The sequence below is a fragment of the Plectropomus leopardus genome, chromosome 8 (genome assembly GCF_008729295.1).
Source record: "Plectropomus leopardus isolate mb chromosome 8, YSFRI_Pleo_2.0, whole genome shotgun sequence".
Lineage (NCBI taxonomy): Eukaryota > Metazoa > Chordata > Actinopteri > Perciformes > Serranidae > Plectropomus > Plectropomus leopardus.
The window spans coordinates 22,739,181-22,765,236 of NC_056470.1; the positions used below are offsets into that span (position 1 = coordinate 22,739,181).

At 39.1% G+C, this 26,056-nt stretch overlaps 1 protein-coding gene across 1 annotated transcript; it reads right to left on the reverse strand.

Moving 5' to 3' along the window:
- Positions 1-11,255: 11,255 nt before the first annotated feature.
- On the reverse strand, positions 11,256-23,881 carry LOC121947105 (dystroglycan-like). The gene is made up of 3 exons (XM_042492010.1): positions 23,606-23,881; positions 16,454-17,020; positions 11,256-15,171 (listed from the first exon to the last, which is right to left on the reverse strand). The coding sequence occupies exons 2-3, from the start codon at positions 16,874-16,876 to the stop codon at positions 12,865-12,867; spliced, it is 2,730 nt and encodes a 909-aa protein (XP_042347944.1). The 5' UTR covers positions 16,877-17,020; positions 23,606-23,881; the 3' UTR covers positions 11,256-12,864.
- Positions 23,882-26,056: the final 2,175 nt, after the last annotated feature.

The window sequence follows — 26,056 nt, forward strand, 5'->3', positions numbered from 1 at the left end:
TGTTTTCCTCCTGCCTCAGTGAACCTTGTATTCGCAGTACCCCACCGCAGAATATAGGATCTGTACAACCAGAGCCGACAGATCACAAAATGTACTTCTGAATAGACTTCCTGTTCAGCGCTCAGGGCAACCAAGCTCATTGTGTCAGCCTTTCCAAAACATTCAAATGAACTTACTTTAATCTTCCACAAGATGGCGCTGCAGTCATTGTTGGTGGGAGGACAGGATGCAGCCTGCAGATGAGGTGGGGACTTCAACTCCATATTGACCATTTCCAGTGCTGCAAGGGGATTACAAAAAAAATCACCATCACCCAAGAGGACGATGCATTGGATTAATCACATTACATTAGTTTAATTTTCTAGATACTAGTAATGTATTTACACAAACCCGATTCTTATTTAACATAATATTACAATAACCTAAATTATCTTGTGAGGATCAGCATTTTGTCCTATGTCACTGGTTCCCAACCTGGGGGTCTTGACCACCAGTATAGGTTACTAAAGCTTTACAGGGAATCACAAGGCCTTATGATTTTATGGGTATAAGGGTATTAAAACATATACATACATATACATATACATATATATATATATATATATATATATATAATATATATATATCACATTTCATCATTCCTTTCTGTAAGGATAACTATAAAATTATTATTTTTAAAGTTTGGATCATTATTTAGGTTACAAACTTCAAATCTCAAGCAGGGTTGCAATAGTGTAAGATTTATGGTACAATAACTGTCTAAGAAAATCAGTTTCATGGTGTACGGTAGAACATCACTATTATGATCAGTAACAAATACTTGTTTTTTTTGTTGGTTGAACACTTGAAACTGTGGAAAATAAACTAAATAAAGGTGAGATTCTCTGTCCTGTTGCATTCTTTTTCAATATTGTTAATAAGCAGATACACATGGTATAACTGTCAATGTCCATTCCAAGGTATGGGGTGCTAAAAAAAATAATTTATTATATAGTTTTAAATGTTTCATTTATAAGAATTCTAAATATTGTTTTCTGAGTTTTCAGTAATGTTTATATCCTCACAGCTAATTTTCAGGTCACTTTCTTGTCACCTTTTACATTATTTATCTATCTATTAATTGTTTTGCAATTTGCAGGACTTTGTTTGCCAAGGTACTCGTTACCTTTTCCACCCACGTTTTCAAAAGAAATAAATCAAACCAATTTTCTCAGGTGTTAGAGGTTTAAATATTGAGACTGAAGGCAGTACAAGAAAACTGATGTTGATCCAGGTGTTAAATGGTTAAAACAGTTGGTAGGTTTGTTTAAAAAAAAAAAAAAAAAAAAACACAAAAAGAAAATTGCGGGAAAATAACACGAAAATGTCAGATTTCATGCAACATTCAGCAGAAATAACCTGCTCATATTTCATCCAAGTCGCTCGTTTGACACAAACTTCCTGCAGGATTTGTGTTTACTATTAGGGTTATTGTATAGTTAATCAGTTGTCCTGCACTGTTATTGTTCTGCATTAAATATAATATGGAATACCCATAAAACATGTAATTTAGCCAGAGGTCCTCACTTTACTCAGTTATAGTCTCTTGAAGAAAAAGTTTGTGAACCTCTGTGAACAGGTTGATGTTTGAGTACAGTTCTCTGCATGTCACCGACAGAAAAACATCATCAAACTACAACAGCACTACCAAACCTGTTACATTTAAACCTACAAAAGTGAAGTAATGCAAGTTAATTTAATGATATTAAACTGATAATGTGATATTGTTACTCACCATCGTCCCTCTCTGATGAAAGATTGATCCTCTGGGTTGATCAAACATGGTTCAAACATCCATTTCCGGTCGGTGTTAGCTAGCAAACGCTGCTAATTAGCAGTTAACTTAGCAATAGTTAGCTCCCTAAATTAAAAGGGAAAAGAAAGAAAAACGCCCCTGCTACTGTTTCAGAGAGTTGAACGAGTTTTGTTTTTACACCGACTGATTAGTTTTGGTAAAGTTTGCATAAAGTTTATAGTGGGCCGATGCTGAGATGCTACTTAAGCTAGTTAGTGGGTCCGCTCCATTTCAGTGAGCAGGAGCAGTGCTTTACGGCGGGGGTCGGAAAAACTGTTTGAATTGTGTGTAATCTTTCAGACAGTGGCAGTATCCACGTAACAGTCAGCTGTAAAAACAAACGGGACGGCCAGTGTGGGCCGTGATGTGCCGGTGACTTCGGTACCGCCCTCACCGCCGAATTACTGGCGACTCTGGCGCGTCTGCTGGCTAAGGTCAGAGGGTATGCAGACTCCGCCCACCCTGCGCACAACCTGCGTACGCCGGCGTAGTAATGGTTTGGACCCAGCGCTGGGCTGACACAAGTATGTAAACAACATTTTGACATTCAGGCTGGATTGCCAGAAAGGATTAATTTTTAAACCGGATTAATCCTTGTTTTAAATTTAAAATCTGTTGCACTAAAGTTTGAAACTTAATTTAAGGTCTTAAAACATTCCTTTTAGCAGAACACGCGACTTTTAAGTAACTTCTTGTTGGTTGCTCTACTTGCTTTCATGCTGATATATTTTTATTACATTAAAATGTGATTTTTATGTTGGTTGTTTTTATCTGTTTTTTAATGCTAATGCTTTTACCTTGTAATGTAAAGTGCATTACAAATAAAATATATTTTTGTTGTTATTATTATTGATAAGAATAATAATAATAAAAGTATCTTAAAATGACAAAAGATTACTCTTAAACCTCTCTTTAAATCTCAGTTTAGTTTTTACTTTAAACCTTTATTAAATTTAATTATGTTCCACCAAAGCTTTAAACTCAAAGTCAAACTGTGATCCAGGGGTTAACGTAAAACCTACAGTTAAGGAGGTTTAACTTTTACAGTGGCTGCCTTTTTGAGATGGATTGAGCAAAATAGTTCCTCGCAGGAAGTTGAGAGACAAACTCAACCCACTTAACTTTTATTATAATGATGAGTTTTTGTCAAGATACCAGTTCACCAAAGAAACTGTTTTGGATCTGATGAGGAAGACTAGGCCAACTGTCAAACTTTTTATCTTCTATGATTCGGCAATATTGGTAGATAAGTTAAGCCAACACATTTTTCTCAGTGAAACAAAAATCGGAGCCTCTCTGCCGAGCCATCATGAATACTGTTGAGCTAGCAACAATGTAATGTTTGTTATAGTAAAGCAACCATTTTAATAGTTAACCTCCACCTCTACCTCCACCTCTCTTTTATACTTACTAGGTACAGACAGGCTGATTATGAATGTATTTATTTAAGTATTTGTTTATTTACTATTTTAATTTCAATATGTCACTTGTCCCTATTAAACTAACTCAGTTTAATTCTGTTTAAATAAGTAAACTTGGCCTTACTAAACCAAGACTAGTTTTTAACAATGCAACAGAGCTCTGCTTAATTTTAAAACTGGATATATTCATTTTAAACTTAGTTTTACTAGACACTGATTAATCACCATCACTAATTTAGATAATGTTTTTCCTCCATTTCCGCCCTTCGGCTTATTAAGGGCTATTACCAGAACAACAGTACCAACATATTTTTGCTTAAAATGTGTTGCATTTCAGGATTGTGTTTGGTCTTGTAAGCTTTATATTTTATACATACAATAAGCTATACATAAGACCTGCATGACTTCATTTCAGGATTATGCTAAATGAAACTGGCCTTGATAGCAGATTTCAGTTTCTAGTCTCTGAGGGTATCTTTAAAGTAGGATGAAGCCTTTCTTTATAGATAAAGACGAACCACAAGAGTACATTGGCAGCTATATACTGTATAATGTACAAAACATTCTTTATGGTTTGCCTATTATAAAGTATGAAATATACACCCCTTGCTTCCCTGACAATTATCCTCCATCACTATGATGTTTTCTTTTATCATTGTGCTTTCAGCTTAATGGGAAACAGAGTGCCACATTTCTTGGGCTTTGGGCATCTAATGAGGCCTATTACTGAGTTGTCCATATCATCTGGTGCTGCCCACCATCATATCCTTTCTGCAGTTTCCACTGCTAAGTAGGAGATCACCTTACCGCCTCCTCAAGCACTAGGGTGCACACAAAGGCTGATTACTTCTTCATTTTTTCAATCAAGAGAAAAGTTTGTGTCAATAATACTTTGCTGTAGAAATAATTACCCTCCTGTTTGCAATGAGAGCCTGGCCTGACATGGCTACAGGCCTAATTAGAATTTGTTATGAGCCCAGGAATTACAAACACGCTTACAAAACACACGTTTTGATTAGTGTTTTGCCGGTGTCTGAATTAAAATAAGATACAGCAGGTGTTTTATAAACACTGAGTGCGAATATGTAGAAATCTGTGAAGCAATTTCAAACGACTATAAAGCTACAAAGCATTTGTATTCATGTGTAAACTATAATTTCAGAAATTAAAAGTTGTGAAAAGGATGAGACTGGTGGTTTTGAGCTACACTGCATCCACAACAGGTTTTCAAGTGCAGTACCTCACGCACATCCACAACTGAAAGGTCAGTTCTCCCTATAGGTTTTCATGAGGTTATACATTTTTCATCACATACATTAACTTTCATTCCTGATACATTATTAATGAGCGTGGGGGGAGGTTGATGAAGTGGGAGATTGGCAGGGCATAAAATAGCTTCAACTCCACATTCTGATACACCCTCATTACCTACTACTGGATGCTTTGATCGATAAGCTAAACTCCATTTGTAGGTTCAAACTACTTAACTGCTGTTGTTGCAGTTACCTGATCCTTTATATGGTATTAATAGAAAGCATATCTCTACATACAGTGGATGTGCTTTAGAAAACTACAGTAGGTTGTGTAGTTTCACAGTCAGAGTAAAGTCCTGTGTAACCTGTGCTGTTAGACATTAAAGATGGAGTAAGCAGTGTAATTTTGATGTCATTGGGCAAAAATCCCATAATAAAATCTAGGCATATTGTTATTCAAGTGGTCTGAGAGAAAACTAGACTTCTGCACCTCCTTTTTCCAGACTTTAGAAATTCTGGACCATGACGGGATACTTTAACCAATCACAGGTCATTTTATAAAGAGGGTGTTCCTACAGAGCGAGAACGTAATAAATCACACTCTGAAAAACACGCCCACCCAGTGAGGAAAACGATTGTCACCACAATATGCAAACGAGGGCTGTAGCATTTACAAAATGCCTGTGGCTATAGGCTATCAGCATGTCCGATTATTTTATGTCTACCAGGGAGGAAAAATAACAGTTAGTTTCAACCTCTACAGATTGTCTGATCAAATTAGCTAAATACTTGCTGCTCACTGTACACTAAGTGTCAGGATCCCCCAGTTTCCCCCCATTCTCTCTGCTGATCCCTCACTTCTGTATCCACTTGTCATCTTAAAAATTCAGCTTTTTGGTTCGGCAGTTTATAAAATCTAGTTCTGGATTCTTCACATTGTTGATAGTGCATACCATCATACAGCAGCTTTTAGATTTTTTTTTTTTTGTTGTAAATGTCAAAGAAGCACCTTCATGCAATACAAAGTCTATGGAGAGTGATGCTCTTAAATGCACTCTGTCTCTATTGGCTGCTCTACAAATGCATATGTTTGTGCACATTCCTTCAGTGAAAGCTTGATTCGATGGCAAGGAATCCTGCAGAAAAGTGTTGCTATTCCAGCATTGGCAACAAAGGTCTACACTGCAAAGCAACCCAAAAAAGGAGGGCATACTTATCAAAAGCAGAGTCTAATAGAGAGCCTGACGATAAAACACGTTAATATGGACAAAGCGCTTCAAAAATGGGCAGAAAATGTTGCTAAAGGTTCTGCTTTCTGCTAACTGGAGCTAAAGGTTCACAGCTGCGGCTTCTAGTGCACTTTTATGTAGTCAACATTAGCTAGAGCCTTGAATCACACTGTGTCCTCGGCCTCACTCCCTTAAGCTACATACCATCCCACCAGGAGAGCAGACACCAACCCCAAGTCAGCAACCGCAGCAGCCCGAATCCAGCTAGAGAAACCCCAGCTCCAGGGGACCTGACACTCCAAAGTCGCCACTTGATCAACTAAATTTACACAGGTTAGCCCCATCAGTGGCGCTGGTCACCAGCTCACTGTGACACCCGGCACTGGGGGGTTTGCACTGACCAAAATCTAGCTACTACAGTCACCAACCAAATATTCGACTCTCAAGCTGCAGCCTACTCTCCTCCCAGAGAAGCAGATCACAGTGGTAGGGAGCAAGGCAGAGGGACCGTGGCATGGCTGGCTTTGAGTGATCTGACAAATGGAGGGAGAGTGTGTCATGGTGGAGCTAAGGGATTGAGCAGCACACAACTTTACAATGAAAGAATAAATAAATCAATGTAGGGTGAAGACTGGTTTACTGTATGAAGCACGTACATATGCCTGTGGTCATCTGGTGGAAGGGGCTTTGGACAGAGAGGGGAAGCTGCAGCAGAAGGGAGTATTTTCAATTTCTGCATTGTTTTTGCCTATTCCAGATCTGCCAGCCCCGGCATTAAATATAGCAATTCAAATCAAAGGTAATTTAGTGCATTTTACCTAACAAGCTTACAGCAAGAAAAAGGTACACAGTGTCTGCATTGAAAAAAACTTTGGTGATGGATATTGATGTGTTTCCTTCCAACCTCAGCCCCATAGAGCTGCTGTCAGTGGCCTGAACTGCAACATCAAAAGATGTGACTCCTGTCCGTCAGCGGTCAGTGATTCAATCATGTGCTCTCAGAATAAAATATCACCCTACAACTGCATATTCTGTGTGCCAGAGGTGTCACACTGAGAAAGCCAGAGGCACACATCCCTGCAGTTGTTGGTGGCTGATGTATTATACAGGATGTTTTCAGAATCTGCGAAGTTACTGGACAAAAATAAATGTTTGGATAGGGAGACTTTCTAACAACAACTGCCTGGAAGATGTGGATCATAATGAATGATGGGGAAAATACTTGTTAAAGTACCATTTAAAGCAACTGTCTTTATTTTAGGGCTACAAATGACTATTTCAACTATCAATATATCTGCTAATTAATGTCTCAATTACTTGTTTAATCAATAAACTATCCAAAAACAGGGGAAAATGCCATAAAATTCAAAAAGCCGGAAGTGACATCATCTTTTATCTTGTACTATAAGACTATCATGCAAAGACCTGTTCTCACGGGACTATTATTAGGGGACCGGATTTGATTTAGAAATTACCACTCCATGTCTGTGTTTTGTGCTGCACATTCACATGGGATGAGAGAAATCTGTATTTTACACAGATTTACTGACATTATCCCCATTTTTAACTCCAATCTATACAACACAGAGACACTCCACAGCACTACCAGCATTGATGTACAGTTAACTTCCTTTTCTTCTCTTGTTTGAAATGTGGGTTAAACGAACAGAACTGATTCTGCTACATATGTCACATCATCCACCTCATCATATTTCAAGATTTCACACTTCTAATGGATTTGAGCTTGCTCTTTCTGCTGTTAAATCTTGAATTCATAATTGTTAATGCAGCTTCTATAATTCTCAACCAGGAGAGAGGCAGAGAGAGAGAGAGAGAGAGACAGAGAAAACAAGACGAAATATGACCCCAATGATGACAATTTACACAATACTATAATTATCACATCATGATCTCTGGGTTTGGTAAAATATGGTAAGTAATTTGCAGTGGAAGTTTTACTTGAAAAATTACAGACATGGCAGATTTGCACCAGATTAAGATCCTAGATGATCCCAGGTAATAATAGTCCCATGCAAGTAGTGCTTGAGACCAGAAAAAACAACAGTAAAGTCTTACATTTGGAGACCTAGAGCAATAAATTGTTTGGAATTTTATGACTTTAATCAATTCGGTTAAATTTATTTAAGCCAAAAGCTATATGTAAATAAGGTGCCTTCTTCAAGAATCTTCCTTATTTCCTTGTTTGTTTTATTTATGTTGCTATTTTTCTGTAACTGTAATCTGTATTGTTTGCACTCCACGCTGTATAACCACATCAATAGAAACCTGAAAACATGTTAGTTATTTATGCAACAAGAGGTGAAATGTCTGTATATTTATAACAGTTCACGCTGTATTTAATCACAGTCTGTTTTTGTAGACAGAGCCTCTGGGTCCAGTGTCAGCAATATATACTGCATAATATGTAAATGATAATATGTAAATGAGTCATTCGCCCACAGTTAGATGATTGTTGGCTAACTGATAAATTATTATTACATTCAATTTGCAACATAACCCACCTCATAACAACCAATTATATGTCATTATAACTGGTAATACCAAGTAAATGAGAGCAGGGCAGAAAACATAATTACAGCACTGACAATGAAGAAATTTAAAAAGTACAGTAGACACTCTACATATAACTACTGCCACTTCACTGGTAACTTATGGGTCAGTGCTAAAAATAAGACATGTCATTCTCTCTATACAATAAGTCATGGTCTAAAGGATGAGTCTGGAGGTAATCGGTGATTTTGAATGACCTTAAATGGTATGTTAACATGATTGTGTGTCAGGGTAAATGCTCTTTAAATGTAAAAAACAATATTTAATGCCTTGATTAATACCTAAAATAACTTCTCACCAAATACACATTATTGCAAAAATGACACCAAGCAGCTGACGGATTTCTTTCTACACAACAAATCAAAACATCTTGTGCTGCAACTTGTCCTGAAAATGCACATTTGTCAGAGCAGCATGGGGTCTGCAACGTGTCATTAACCAGTGAAACTGTTTTTGACCTCTTCTGAATAAGCCATCATTACAAAAGCTCCACACTAAAAGAACTGGAGAGCAGATATTAGTCACTGTTATTGATATTTCTCATAGAGGTAGGAGCAACGGGCCAAAAAAAGAAAAACTGCCCACCTAAACGCCACAGAGAGGGGGCACTTCTCCTAAAATATCGCCCTGTCTCACGAGGGCTTCCTGTTGCATATTTGTTTTATTACAACAAAAGAGTGCATGTTATAGCCAAAACCAGCCAACCACTGGACCCCAACGTAGCATGCTTCCATAAACAAGAATGTGACAACATAAGTGTAAAACAAGACTACAAAAAGGCCGCGAGTCTGAAGAAACATATCTGTCGGCAAAATAAATTTGGAAAACAGTCTGGGGTGTACCAGCCCTGCCATATCTCATAGTTTGCACTTAAGTCACACAGTAAAAAAAAGCCCATTAAAGGGGCTTTTGAAACATTTATATTCTTCTGGACACTATATCACATAATGGAAAAAAATACTGCCACCTGCTCATGTACGCACATATTAACAGGGCGTGCAAGGAAACCCCCAGGTTTCCACGTCATTACTTTAACAGTAGCTGCCTGCCGGTGCTGATATGCATTTCAACATTGCAATATAAATAAACGTGTTGTCACTTTCTGAATCTACTTTACACTTAAAGTAAGGGAACCTGTGTCAGTCAGACCTGTTTGACTTCTTTCATCTTCCAGTAGTTACAGTTCATGCAAGTGTCCACTGGAACAGAGAAATCCATGCCAGGATTTCAGCGCATGTTGTGACGGTCATCCCACTCACAGGAAAACTGTGGTAAACCGGGCATATTATGTTTTGTTAGCAAGCTAGTTAGATGGTAAAATATTGCTGTAGCTAGTTTTATAAATACAGTAACTGCTCTCAAGTTAGTGGTTATTTTTCAAAACCCGTGCCAGCCACTGCTTGGATTTTGATGCTTCTCTATTAGTGGTGTTACAGTACTTGAAGCACTCAAAACACAACCAACTAAAAAACCTGCATTTCAGCAGTAATTTGTCACATTTTTTATTAGTGTTGGTCTGATACCAGCAACAGAAATGGCTCATATACCGTCTAAAATGCTGGATCAGGTATTGGCGAGTACGCAAGTTCGTTGCACCGATTCAATATCACGTAATTTAATAATAGACTTGAAAGGACTTTCACACTCCGATAAAACGGCAGCTTTCCCAGAAATCAATTCTTCTCTCACAGCAGCCTAGACAGCAAGGTGCACTGTGCAGCCACTAGCAACTATGTTTATACTGGCAAAAAACTGATTTGCAGTAAAAGGTTGGATGTTAGCCATTCACAAAATTTCAGCAATTTGGAAATATTCAACATTAGTTTCATGGCATTCACTGTCAGTATGCGTTTTACCAGAAGTTTGCCCTGAGCCATGCCATACAGTGATAGCAATCATCTAATGTCCTACAGAGTTAGTAGTGTACAGCCCTTTCCTGTTTGTTTGTTCTAACTCAGTGGTATTGGGTGGGTAGCTGCCATCGGCATATATGCAAGTTTAGGCATCATAATCTCATTGGGGGGAAAAAAAATGGTATCTCAACATCTCCATTTAATATACCAAGTAAAACAGCATTACATTCCACATTATATGAAATCTAAACAGAATACAATTTGAAGTTGTTGCACTGTGCTGGGTTTTTTTCTATGTAAAAGGGGAGCTCAAAAGTTAAAACTGCACCTGTATCGTAACACCACAAGTATGAAATCCAAGCAGCAACTGGCACCAGGTTTTCACAAAACACGTCTCACTTGACCACAGTTGCGGTTTTTATGGAATTAGCTATGGCAATATTTTACTATCTATCTTGCTAGCTACCAAAACAGAACATGCTTTGTCTCCTAATTCTCCTGTGAGCAGGATGACTGACTGTAAAACATGCACTGAAATCCTGCCGTGGATTTCTCCATTCCAATAGACAACACTTCCATAAACTGCAACTACTGGAAGACGAAAGTCAGAAACAGGACATATTGACCCTGTCTCATAAATGTTAACAGTGCCACTAATAAGATTCAGAAAGTGTCAGACTATTTATTTATATTGCAGATGTTGAAATTCTATACACCATTCATCCCGTCACTGGCAGGCAGTTACCGTTTACCATGATGAGGCCACCACCTAGTGTACTCCCAGCGCACCCTCGCAATATGTGCATATATGAGTAGGATGCAGTATTTTTTTTTTATCATGTTAAATAGCCTCCAGAATAATATCAACGTTTTTAAAATGGTTGTTTGTTCACCTTTAACGCTTTTGACCATGTAAATATAACATTTATAATAAAGTTTCAACATATTTTCAATTAACTGTATATTGCATTCGCATTTATCTGGTAAATTGTGTTCATCTGCAGTTTAACACACCTATACACATCTTGAAAACAATATCTGATCCAGTACCACGTTTATATTAAAAAAGGGACTATACACCATATTTGAGGCTTTACAAATAGTATTACATTTTATTAATATATTTTCATAAAACAAGTTTAAGACTGTATCAAAAACTCAGTAAAAACATTAGATTTTTAACCATTTTTTCTTATGGTGATATCAGATATGAAATGTACATAATTCACATATTGTTGTGGTTTCTTTGTTCCCCATCATATTGAGATAATGCATTATTTTTTTGTGATGGGAAGGTAAACGTTCTTTTGTACCCTCACAAACTATAAAGTCTTTTTTTTTGTTCTCTCCATGATTGTGATCATAAATCTAGACATACAATTAAAAAATAAAATTATTTCCCACTCCGGCCCTCCCTTCCCCAACTATGTTTACTGATAAAACACTAACATTATGGAGTTGTTTAATTTCACAGGCACACAATTATGTACATCCCCTTGTCCCCATGCCCCATCTGAACTGACAACAGGCAGTGCACTAAACATAACAGTGCAACACCTTGAGGCAGAGCAGTGATAATACAGTACTCTAAGCCCACCCACCCCTCATACCAACAAAACCAACTGAATACAAGACAGTGGATCCACCTCATTGATTTAGTCACCAATTTTCACCCTGCTGGGAACCACAGCGTTCCATTGGACCCTTCATTATTGTAGTAGCAACCCTGCAAGGTTTGCCTTGTGACCACAGACATCACCTTGGCAACAGCAAAACCAGTCATCTCACAGGCAGGTTCAGTGGCACACACATTAACAAAACAAAATAAAAAGTCATTATTTGTTTTTGTAACTTAATTAGGCTACATCTACAACAGGCGTGATCAGTGTAATGTCCTTTGTGATCAAGTACCAGAGGAATCTCAGTCATGTGGCGAGCTCAAGGATACAAAAAGGAAATCTTTTCTCCTTATTGGACTACCATTAACTGCGTTCAGTTCTGCGCAAGACACATAGTGCAAGGTTTAACAAGAATTTGCATAAGTGCAAGGTTTGCATGTTATTGTCAAGAGGGAGCAAAGCATAGGAGAGAACGGGGAGAGATCTAAGAAACAAACAGATTTTTGTGTAAATAAAGTGTTTCATGCTTTCAGTTTGGCTTTTTGTATTTCATTCCCCTCTAGAAATAACAGGTGCAAAATCTTAGTAAACCTAGCTGAAGGACAGATAAGAGTGATATAGAACTCATAAAGATTAACATTGTGAGGGAGAGCCTCGAGTCTGTTGTCATGGTGACATCTGCTCAAAGACCCTGTGGGCTTCAGTCTTTACTGCTTCTTTATTATTTTCTATACAATAGAAATAGTACATCATTGAAGATAAAATTGACTCTTCTTGGCAAAAACAGACAAAAAGGATATGCAAGAAGTCAAAAGCAGATCTGAAGGACAACCAAAATAAAAAAAAAAAATTAAAAAAAAAGGAGTGCTGAAATTACAAACTGTTCCCCATCCATTGCCCTGTGCCAGTAGTAGAATTGTACGATAGTGTCTTATCCATGATGGTCAAATATGTGGGTATGGTTGCCTGCGTCCTACAAAGTCAAAGCCTTTTCATTGAACACATGTAAAATTACTCCTGTAGTAGTTTTCAACAAGCATCCCTACATTGCACCTGCTTTCCAAACTGAAAGCGCTAGTGTGCGTTAGGGAGGCACGTAGGGAGGTGGTGACCTGTATGAGGTCATGTTCTTGGGGCGAGAGCCTTTGCCCTCTATTGGGACAGTAAATGGTGGTGGGGGCTGGTAAGGAGGTGCATTAGGATCATCATCTTGATAAACTGAATACTCCTCCAGAAGATCCTGGTTCAGCAGGGTACTGTGGGGGCCTGCCATGTTAGGGTACTCTGGAGGGGGAAGTGGGGGCTTCTCCTCCTGAAGGATAAGAGGGATGCTGGAGGACGGGGGCGACTTGGAATCATCTAACTCATCTGCAAATATTATGGGGACTCCTTTCTTGATGAAAGTAGCTTGCTCCTCTATGGTCATCTTCCCTTTGCGCTTCTTGCGATAGCAGACCATGGCTATGATCCCGGCTATGAGCAGCAGTGCCGCTACCACTACAGCTGGAATGACAGTGTGTAGGTAAACATCATCAGTGCTCCTACGACCTGTCCCAGGTGAAGGTGTAGCTGTAGGGAGAACAGGCATTGGCACCTCTCCTGGTGGGATGAACGTGTAGCTTTGACATTTATTAGTGCCACGAATGGAGATGTTAATGGGTTTAAACTCCGGCTCCATGGCTTTGATGAAGGCCACTTTAGGAGTCCCTTGGGGTTCAGAGATCCTGTTGCTGAGAACTGTGATCTGGTCCTTTGGACAAGGACTCTGCTGGAGGCTGTTGTTGGTCCATTCCACCACAATGGAGCCTCTGGTGATGTTTCTCAGGGTTACTGTGCTGCTGTTGCGATCACCAAGGGCATAAGCCAACTTTTTGGTCAAAAGAATCTTCTTATGGACGTCATTGCTTACAGTTTTGGGGTCGCCCTGGAAACGAGCAGCAAACACAACTGATGGTTTGTCATTAGAAGACCAACGGTTGACTTGAACCTCAAATGCATCCATAATGCTCTTTCCACCCTTATCAGTAGCCAACATGAAGTACTCATGATTCCCCTCATGCTGCTCCTCTGGAAGTCCATACAAAAGCTGGATAGTGCTGTTGAACTGGATCCAAGATGTTTCACTCACTGCTTCTTTGGGAGTCTTCTTCAAAGTCAAACGCAACTTATCAGTTGTACCATCCTCCTTGTCAAAGAATGTATCAGGAGGAATCTTAACCTCAAAATATGTGCCCACCCATGCATTCACCTGATCAATGGCGTTACGGATCTCTGGGTTTTGATTAGAGTCTGGAGCCAAAGAGAGAGGAGTGGTGCGTTTTGGTGGTTTAGGTGTGGTGGACTTGGGCTCCCGGGGAGCTGGAGTGGTTTTGGTTTTCTTGGGTCTCTTTGTAGCAGAGGGTTTGGGTCTTTTAGTGGTGCCTGGTGGTGTTGGTGAAGCAGTGGCCTCCACAAACGTAGGCCTGGTCATGGTAGGCTGAATAGGGATGGTGCTTGTGGTTCCTAGTACTCTTGTGGGTTGGGGAGGTCCAAAAACAGGTGTGTGGGCTATCTGATCTCTGACCCTCATAGTGGGCTTCACTGGAAGGGGCAAAGGGCCTCGGACAGGGGGAGCAGAGTTGTCTGTTGCTGGGGCAATAGAGGGTGAGGTTGGGGTTGGAACAACACGCGCAGGGGGCTCGGGGTGAGTAGTTGGAGGAAGCAGAGAGGGCACTGGAGTAGGAGTATTGTACAACTGCCGTCTGACCCGTTTCACTCCATGGGGCTTTTTGTTAACAATGTGCCAGCCAACCACTGGGTATCCCAGCCTGGCTGACATGGTCCCATCCTTTGCTGAGGATTGGACGCTGTTGATGTCAGGGATACTGCCCTGGTCAAGGGCACATCCGAGTTTCCATGAAAGTAGAGCCCCATTTTCCACCACCTTCTTAGCATTCCCTGGTCCAGCCATGAAAGCAGACATGTCAAATAAGCGGTTGTTGACAACAGGGACCACCCTCATGTGCTCGAGGGGCACATGAGAGAATTTTCTCATAATGCCCAGTAAGTTGACCCTCTGTTCAGCAACCATCTTGGTCAAGTCAGCATCCAAGATGACAGTGAGGACAGTGACAAGCTCCTCAGAGCCACAGGTGAAAGGCTGGATGCCGCTGATATCAGACTGTAGTGTGAGCAGGGCTGGCTCAGTGTCCGCCCGTTCTTCTGGGTACACTTCAATAGAGAAGACCGTACTGGGAAACACTTGGCTGCCAGTCTTCTCAATTATCTCCTCTCCAGACACCAAGATATGATACACACCTTTATCCTGCTCCAGGGCCAAGCCTCTCAGAATGCAGCTCTCTTTGTCCCAATATAGCCAGGAGGGTAAAGTCTCTTTTTCCATTTCAGTTAGCTACAGGAGGAAAAAGAAACCACAATTACAGTTTTGTATTATACAGATACTTCTGAAAAGGAAAAAGTAACAACTTATTTCATTACCTGATAATTTGCTTCAAAAACAATTATGAATGACCATTACAAGTTACCAGGACATAGGTGATGTCTTAAAATTACTTAAGTTTGACTAGGAGAAGCATTGGCAATTGTGAGAGTTTTCCTTGGAAAATTGTGGATCAATAACAGTAACATAGACATAACCCTGTAATTAATTGTTTGATACTGAACAAGTTGCTGGTGTAATAGGAGCTAGATAAAGGAACAGAATGGATGAATGTACAACCTTCAAATATCTCGAGTAAAAGCAGAAACACTTTCACTATCCCCCGACTCCCACCCCTCCACATTCCATTCAGTTTATAAAATCCCACCAAATCTGAACAGGAAGCAGCGTGAGTTTCTATTCATAACAACTATATGAGTCATCACTCTTCATTTTGAGTTATTACTGTATGACAGGATATCATTCTGCATCACCACTTGGGCCAATAATAATCTCATCTCATTCAGACTGGAACAAATTGCACCAAAGTCAGATTCAATCAGCAGTGACACAGTGATCAAAACTGAAGGGATAAATACCATATATTATGTGTTTCTACAGTCAAAGAAAAACACTGTAGTCCCCACGAGAGACATTAAAGAACAATAAAGAGGTACTTCAAGTTTTCACACATCCTGTTTCTTTCTTTCACTATAACAGAGTTCACCTATATCTTTATTATACACTTAGAGAGTATAGCTTAGGCCAAAATGCAGTATTTCTCCAATATAATTACAAATCAGGTTTGCAAAAAATATTGATTTAAACCTAGAACTACAGCAAGCAAATTCTAGCAATAAAATCAAGATTATGGAAGAATACTATTTTATGACAGTCTATTGTAAAGTTAGTAGCACACAAATAATACTAGGATTGGGTCTAATAAATAGCCACATCCCAAATAAAAAGGGGGAAAAAAGACCTACAGGCCATCAGTAAAAAAAAACCAAAGTCCTCCCTTATTACTTATTTTGTTATTTTGCGTCTTTTTTCAACACAAATGCTATTCTCATTGACTGATTAATTTCAATCTCACTGAATTAATGTCAAATAATTTACACACAATTATTTGTAAAAACCAAAACATTAATATTGCATTCTGAGGAGCTCAATATTACATGCCAAATACTTTTCCACATAAAATCAACACTTGATTAATCTCAACGTTGACTTGTTTCATCTTCAGTGTACTTACGTGGACATTACAGGTTGCATTGGCTGGTCCCGGTGGAACTTTCAACTGAAACACCTGGCCCACGATTGCAGAGGAGTCAGGGATGCCAGTGTGCACTCCCCCACTCTTTGCAGAGGAATCTGGGATAGCTGTAGGTGGCCCCTCACCTACTGAAGATGCTGCAGCCTGGAGCTCAGAGAGCACAGAGGACTGCATAGAAGCCTCTAGTTCCACAGATATCATCTCCGCCAGTGTCTCTTGCTGTTCTGGCGCAGTGCCCTGGGCCATGGTCACCAGAAGCCCTATTACCAGAGGGATAGTCCTGCACGAAAGAAGCCTGCTCCTCCCAGCATCCCCACAGCTCGTGTTTTTCCGTTTATAGTGCATAGCAATAGGCCTTTGGGCTGCCCAACAGATGTCTATGAACAACTTAAGAGGCCACATGCACTGACGTCAGTCTGATGATATGCTTGTAGGTCAGATTTCCTAGTTATTGGATATGCTCACAGATGCAGTGGTTTCTCTTTGTTGTCCTCTGTGATCCATGAAGAGATCTTTGGCAGCCTGTTAGACAGCCATGTCAGCCAGCTATGTGAGAAAACAAAAAACAAACATGAGAGGGACAAAGTGACAACTGGGGAAAAAAAACCTCTGCAAACATACAAGTAGCATTACATCTTATATGATAAAGTTTCAGATGATATGGAGAAAATCACATATCACTATTTTAGACCAAATACCTCAATATTTTATAGAGTGCTCCAGAAGTTATGTTTTTCTATAGGCTGACATAGAAGTTAACATCGCCCTGGGGCCTTCGTCAAAAAGTCTTGGATTTTTTAAATTGGATTTTGGATTATTGCATGAAACAAACTTTGGGACAAACGTTCATGAAACATACACATTTTGGAGTGAAAAGCTCACGTTACCTATAAACAAACGACACCACAACATCCCTACCACAGCAAGCCGTGTAAGCCGTGTTCGACATGATGACATTCTGTTGTCTCATTTAGCCATTGTTGGCAACCTCCTTTTTTTTAAGACATATAAAAATTTTAAAACTCACTTGTAGGGTATTTACTGACGCATTTATGTCATAGGACAAAAAGTGAAATACTCTTAAGGTCATGTTAACAACAGAATTAATCTTAAGAGCAGCACCACTGCTCTATTACTTTAAGAACTCCTCTGCAACATACTTCTGCGGTGTCCAAAATCACTCCTTATATTTACAAGGCTTGTGCAGACTGGTAATCATAGATTACTGAGGATGGAAGAGGCTACAACTAATAATTTTTTCCCCTGCCAATACTGAGGAACTTAATTGTCTCCGAAGCATGACATTTACTCACAAAGTCTATAAACACCTGTAATTATTGATAGTTGACTTAAAGCATATTATGCATTTCATTTGTAACTGACTTTGTCTTAGAACATGTAAAGCAAAACTAGTTTTTGATGAGAGAGAGAGAGAGGAGAGAGAGAGAGAGAGAGAGAGAGAGAGAGAGAAGAGAGAGAGAGAGAGAGAGAGAGGGAGAGAGGGAGACCGTCTCAGTTAAACCTCCATGTCTATTATATAAGGACTAGTGAATGTGTGAAGGAAGGAGTGATTTTGGACACAACATTTGTCTTCCCACTACAATATTTAATTGAAGCAGTATCAGGAATTGAAAAATCACCACACAACCACAAGACTAGCTAAAAACACTGCTCCCAAATGCATGCAATTAGTTGTTTGTGCCAAGAGCATGAAATATATTTCCATTTTCTATTTAGATTCCAAACATGTCGTTTCAAAGTAATAAACATTATTAGAAAAAGGACACATTGATCTCCTCCTGATCCTCACTTCTCTGTCATGGCATTTTCAGTAATAGCGATTCTCACGAGATGCATGAGTGTCAAAGGTTGTTTGTCTTGGTTGTAAGTTTTAATTAGGTGCCCTGGGGGTTGGAATTAGAGTCTCCATTGTGCTGACCCAGCCAACCTCAATCCTGTAGCACTCAGAAATGGGCAGAGGAGGGTCATCCAATTGCCTGGAATCCTAATGCCTGACTGGCACAAAGCTGTGACGTCAACTTATACAAAATATTCCCTTTTCTAGACCGCTTCAAACCAAGATGCCTTCTCACAGAGAGTGAAAAAAAAATACTTTTCATTGACTGGCAAACATTTTGATCAACAACCTGCATCATGAAATCAGTCAATTTATACAAAACTCATCTTTTTAAGAATGCTTTATGCTGTTTGGACTCACCCACACGCTATTTGGATGATTCATGCAAGAAACAGCCGGCAAAAGAGGGCTGCGATTGGATAGGGAACTCATGGGAACCAAAACAAATGTTTCAATCACAAAATGTACATGTATTTTCTCAAATACAGGCAGGAACAGCCGCTCAATCTCATTGTTTTGGGATAAGCTATGAAATGTAATGAACATAATGAGAGGTAGTCATTACTAAAATCAGCCATGCACGCAAATGCATGGTTTCTCAGTAAAGTGTGTACCTCCAAATGCTGGAGCAAATAAAACTAAGCTTCAGAAGATTAGTTTGCTTCTCTCTCTAAAACACTCCCTTACCCCCCGACTCTCTCTCTCTAGTCAGGAAATCGATTATATACATTTTTAAAAACCTGTATGATATCAACATCACATTATCACTCCGGCATCTGACATTCAAACATCTGGTTTGTACCTGTTCTTGTGGAAAATTACATTAAGTATCTAAAAAATGAGGGCAACACACTTAACATTTTCATTCATTTTTAGTTCCCAGCATCTGAAGCTGTTTTTTTTAACCTTTAAAACCCATTTAATAAGGCTCGTTTGCAATTCATGTATTCTAAAAGGCGGCTTATTAAACAGTTGAGCGACTGTATTATCCCTGCTGAATGGGGCAGAAAGATTTTCAATAGAAAACATTGTTGCAGGTGGGTGTGATAAGTAACTCTGTGGGAATTGGTGGTAATGGTCAGAAATCCTGCTGATTATTTACACACCTCTAATTTCACTACATATCATGAAGGAAAAGAATGAAGGGAATATAGTTTAAAGGATAATTGACCTCAGACCTCATGAGGGACAACTGTGTTTTATAAGGCTTATAACGACAAAGCCTTCTGTAGTTGTGCGTTGACTTTGTAATTTAAACTATGTTGAGACAGTGAATTTTTGGTTACTTTATTCTTATTACACTAAAGATAACTCAGCCTTTGGAAAAGCTGATAAAAACCAATAGACTGTATTACTATGAATCGTGCAGTACAAATTATCTCTGACAGATCAATATTCAGCCTTTTGTTAACCTGCCAAATTCATACCACTAACAGCTACTTTTGCAACTTTAGTTTCTTTGGATTCAAGTACAGTCTCCCTCCTTCGTTCTTTTTTTTACAATAACTGCCCACCTTATTCTGATCAAACAATTGTAAGGAGCGAGTACCTCGATGGTGGTGTGCAGCTCAGCCAGAGCTATTGAAACAGGCCAACGCACTGCTTTTACATTACAAAATGTATGATTCATCACTGGACAAAAACCTACATACTAAGGTAGCTACAGTCAGTTATTTGTTTGCTAGGAAAATCAATTGTGTCAGTAGATCATCTACTGTCAGTGACTAATAACAACATGTAGGCTAATGTATGCAAGAAAAACAACTCAGGGCTTATTGTGTAATTTATGTATTTGGCTTTCACTGTAAATGATGATGATTAATATCTAATGCGGGTAAATGTGTGATGTTGCTGGCACAGAAATCTACTGTTATGACTAGACTGCCAGCTGGGAAAACAAGAACATACAATCAATTCACATCCACGGGGCTCTCTGTATCCTGCATGTAGTTTAAAACACTGGACATGTCAAAGAAATAACATTTCCAACGTTAGATATATCAACAAAAAAAAGTCACTCTGCAACACGAAAAAGTAGTAACACTGGTTATCCGTTTTGCTAATGTGACTTTTTGCAACCTACTTGCAAATAGGTGGGGAGTTCTGACTCATGTCTCACCTAACGCATTAACCAAGTTGAGACATGCACCTTATCACCCACTTCCTGTGCACAACCCTCTTCTGACACTCAAGATCCTAGACAAAAGAAAAAACAAAAACACAGAGGCTGAATCTCAAGTATGCCAGCTGAGTGTAAAGGCAAAACATAGTCATCAGTGAATTTGTATTTACATGTAAAACAAACACATTTACATTAAAATAGGTTATTACCCATAAACTTAATTTAATTCACAATGAGCACACCTCACCTCAGGCTGCACCCGCACACACACACTCATAAACACACATGTGGAGAAGGGGGGGGGGGGGCAACATCTGAGCATCAAAGTAAGCTCTCCACAATGTGGCCTAGATTCTATCACGTTCTCATTTCACAGTGTGCGAGTAATTCAGAATCCAATCCAAACAACATCTCATTAAGAAATATGAGATGTTTTAATATGTTGATTTGCAGTGCCCCAACATGCTGTTCAAATCATCAACAAAACAATATTAAGAATGAAACATGTGCATGAGAAAACATGTAACGGCGATTTGAGGAAAAGGCCAACAATCAAAACATGGTTTAACAAGATGAAGCCATGTTGCCTGTTATTGAGAGGATTAGCTTAAAGGCATAAATAAACATATGTTATGTATTTATGTATCATTCTAAAAACAGAGATCACATTTTCAGCTACTAATAGAGGGGATAATTGTGACTAATTATTATCATCATGACAGTATCCCTTCTCACAGCATCAGGGCTAAGCTATGGGGCACTAAAATATTCAAGACATGTACTTTAAAAAGCCCACATGCTAAAATAAAGGTTATATGAAAGTGTTTTTTACAATATTTATTTGGGAGCTGAGTATAAAACTTCATTTTCCACTGAACACCTATTAAACCTCACTGTTTCTATGACGAGCCCCTTTTTATGTATAGTAAACAGTACAATGACACAGGCTTGAGTGTGGGTGATTTCTGCCCGTTTCACAAAGCCGCCTGCACTAGTGAGGGGGGGACGAAACCCTTTACAACCACGATATCCGTGCTGTCTGCAGTTCAACAGTAGTTAAAACTTTAAAACCATCAAAAATAATTAGGGCTCCGATGCACAGTGGCACTCAGGGCCAATTGAATTGACGTACCACATCCAGCAGCCTCTAGATAGTGCATGAGCTGAATAACAAACATATCCACAAGACAAGCTTGCTTTGCAATTGGATGTTTCCCTTGTGTTGCCCTCTACACTGTTCAACCAACTAATGAAATATGTGGAGAGGAAACACAAACTCTGCCCTGGCTGAGTGAAACCTGGCATGATGACCTGAGAGCAACTTGATTAATACTTTAAAAACTACTGAATGTTGCAAACAAACAAAACTGTCTTGTATGTGTCTCTGTATTCAGATTTAGCATGAAACGAGAGAAAAGCTTCAAGAGAAAAACAATGAAAACTTTAAATATCTGCTATATAATTCTTCCCAACAAGTGACATATGTACACTGTAAAATTTGACAAGTTGATGTTACTTAATATTAGAAACTGATTGCCTTGAAAAAGTAAAGTAAATATAACAATTTAAATGTATACTTTATATTAAATTGTTAAGTTTATAAAATATGTAGCTGTATTTGCTTCATTTTATGAAGTTGTTGAAACTTAAAAATGACATGTGCAATGATCCTGTTCTATTTTAAGTGTTAGCAACTTCAGTAAAAAGTTAGTCTGACTTAACTTGATCATCACAAAGAAGATCTTGCCAATGGTGAAGTAAGGGGAACTGTAAGTTCTGTTGTGTTCACGTTTACAAAATACAAATGATTGACTTGTTTGCAATCATCAGAATACAGATATAAAGCACAGTACACTTGGTTTACTAAAGTTGCTAAAACTTCTGAATATATCGGTATCTGTTATCGACCAATATTTTGGTATATTGAAGATCCAAAAATCCAATATCTGGCATCCCTAATTCAATTAAATTTGTCATTTTAAGCTGCTACAGCTTTACAAAATCAAGCAAATATAACTAAGTTTTAAGTGAACTTAAGAATTAGACATAAAGTAAACATAAATTAAGACTAATAGTTATCTTTGCTCGCATTTTTCAAGGCAATGAGTTTCCTTGATTTTTTCAAAAGTAAAATTAACTTGCTAGAGTTGACAGTATATATGAAATTAGCCATTATGTTACGTCTTAAATATTGTAAACTACTAGTGATTGTGGCATTATTACCCACACATGTATAAATCGTTATATTGTGAGACAACATTAGGTTAAAGCGAAGCTACTACTGTTAAACACGTTGACGCTAACTAATAGTAAGTTAGGTCAAACCAGCCCTCCCCAATGTAACATCAGCGACTTTAAATGTGAAACACTCTGTGGCTAATGACAACTGATGACGTTATATCGTTTGATTGAACAACTCATTGTTATCATAATCAAATATTAAAGGATTGAGATTTGTATCCAAGTAGCCAGTTACTGTCTTACTGCTAACGTTAGCTAACTAACTGAAAGCTACCGGGCCCGTTTCATGTATGTAGACGAGGCCTTTATAAATGATAACGCCACCTACGACGTTCAACCTTGATAAATCACGTACCAGCCCACACTACTTAGACTCGATATTTTTGGGAATACGAAACCCAAAACCTGGCTAAAAATGATGACTGCAAACCCAGTAACTAGCTGCGTTATCCTGCATCTGTGCACCGCTAGCGCAGAGATGCACCTGTTTTATTCTAGGCGGAACAAGCAGCGAGCTGCTGCTGCTGCTGCTGCTGGAGCATCCACCACACAAATGCCTAGCTTTCCCAAAATATTGCAGCTAACGTTAGCGCGTCCAGGCTGTTACTAACAAAAGCTTGCCTCTTGGCAATAACCTCCGTGGTGTTAACGTGAGCCAGCTCCATCGGTTTCAACGGTCGAATAGCAAAGTCGAACAAACCGAACGGGCTGATAGCCACCGAGCGGGGCTAACTAACAAGCTAACGTCAAGAGAGTATGCTGGTGGTAAAAATAGCTGGTTACCCGTCCTGTCAGCGGATGGAAGCCAGTGCTAATCCTGTAAACGAGCCGAGTTAACGAAGATGGCGAGGGTGGCATTTTAAACCGTTCTGGTGCTAAAACAGCGACAGAAGCCAAAATTCAAACTGACCTTGTTAGCGAGCTAACGTTAGCTCACTCGCGCCGTAATGTCTCCTCTTCTTCCCGGAGAGCGCCGCGGAGACTTCCAAAATGCCATTAAACATGCGCTTTCCCCTCAGCGCCACGGACATATATCTAGCATGTAGGAGGAAGGGTATCTGGGCACAGCCGAGGGAACAGATATCGCTCTGGTTTAGTTAGTCTGCAGATAGTTCACTGCTCTGTATTGTAATTATGTCGGTGGCAACCCCTCCCTTGCTGCCTCCCTCTGTCCTCCTCGCAGACAGGTCTACAGGTTGAGGCCAATCGTGTGTACCAGCATGACTCCGCCTCCCTTTTATTTGGAGACATGCAGGTGGAAACTGTTGAGGACACTCGCATTGAGTGTTTGGAAGCACTTTGCCGACAGTTCACCTCACAATAACACACACGACTTATTATTCCAGCCTTGAGTGAGGCAAGGACTGAGTGCTGAACTAGTGAGGTGAAAGGTGGCGACTGGAGTGCCTTTTGTCTGCAGAGATACTCAGCCAACTGGTTAGGAGGCAGTATCCTTTGTCTGGTTGTGTGGAGGAAAAATTAATCCCATTTACATTGATGTTTTTTTGTATAGCTTCCAGCACTGTGAGAACATGCAATATTATTTAGTAACACAGGGGCTGTATTCAGGGAGTTGACACTGGCGGGGGGGAAAGCCTATATTATGTTACTTATCATAAGCAGGTACTATGATAAAACTGTACTTGTACCCCTTTCCCACCAAAATTAGCGCATGCATGCAGGTTTTTCAAGTAAATATAAGTAATAGAGTATATTCTCACTGCCAGTGAACTCACCGCTGCACCACACAAGTCTGCTTTTCTGTCAACTTTTTTGCATGTGTGTGTGGATTGTTTTGTTGGTTTGTCCATGCGTCGTCACAGACAGGCATGAAAACAGGTAAACAGTAGACAGCAGCAGAAACAGAGATAAATGATTGACATTTTACTTAGACTTCTCGTGGACTATATGCCGAATATTATTTGATAAAGACATTAACATTAATTGAATACTAGGGGTTGGCAGAGCGATACCAAAATATTGATACTACATGATATGTTTTTATGTTAAAGATTGATCTCTGCCTCAATACTAAAAGAGGGATTAGTTTCTCTCTTCTATGTCATACCTATTTATTTTTCCATAGCAAATAACTTTCTGTTGTCATGAACACATCTGGTGCATGTACTGTTTTAGGGATGCACAATTATAATGGCATGTCACTGGTATCTGTAAATAATGGCTTATGGCTAAATGGCTAGAATTAAATATCAGCATCTTAATGAAATTAACTTTTCTACCTATGACAATCCAATATGGTGGCACTTTAATTATGCCACTTTTATTACAATCAAAATAGTTCAAATTTGCCCTGGTTTTGGCTATTGTCAGGATTGTTTTAAAAAAAAAAGCATAATCCAGGCCCCTTAAAGTGGGATGAATTTTATACTTTTATTTAAAATTTGTTAGCCTCCATAACAATAAATATGGCATGTTCTACATGTAAACTAGGTCAATGTACTTTTATTGCTTTGCCTAGTGAATGTGTACATTATGAAAAGCATTGTATTTTATGTATGCACCTGCCACCGGTTGGCCATCACAACAAAAGTAGGTGTAATATGTTAATTCCACATCAGGAGAGACTTGATGTTTTCTGCAATTAGGTGGAAAAAGATAGGTGCGTACATCCTTATCTCATCAGAAATCAGCCAAAATGAGCCCGAAATAACAGCATATTGGATGAAAAGCATATGTCTAAACATAATAAATAGGCAAAAATTCAATATTGTGCATCCCTATACTGTTTGCTCCCCCACTGCTAACAACACATTCGATGCACAAGCACAGCACACCAGGGCATGCAACCTGACTAGTTCAATCTGACAAATAATAGCTGCAATGTTTTACTGAAAAAAACACAAGAAATTCAGCTGAAAAGAAGGCATCCAGACACCCAACACAGAGACAGATTTCACTGGCTGTGTCTGTTAAGAGAGGCTTAGGAATATGTACAAACATTAAAATTTCATTCAAATCAGATCTTCAGTATTGGTTAATATCACATTTTCAAACTGTAACACAATATAAACCACAACACACTGCTTTCCCCTGCATGATAGGCCTTTTAATAATAAAAAGTATCGTATTGCTATGGATATCGGCTGTTTTGGCCTTGTAGGCTACTCTGTATCAGATAAAAACGAGATTATGGGATCGCCCAAATCTTTTGATTACGGACGTGAGCCATTTTCTGCTGGCGTGTTCTACTGGCATACAACGACACCACATGGACAAGCAGAACAGCAGTACACCAGGAACCATGGTAATAATAACAGTAATTTGTTCTGCTTATATATGATTGTGACTATATTTGCTTTTGATATTTGGGTAATTGGATTGATTTTATCTGATTTTCTTT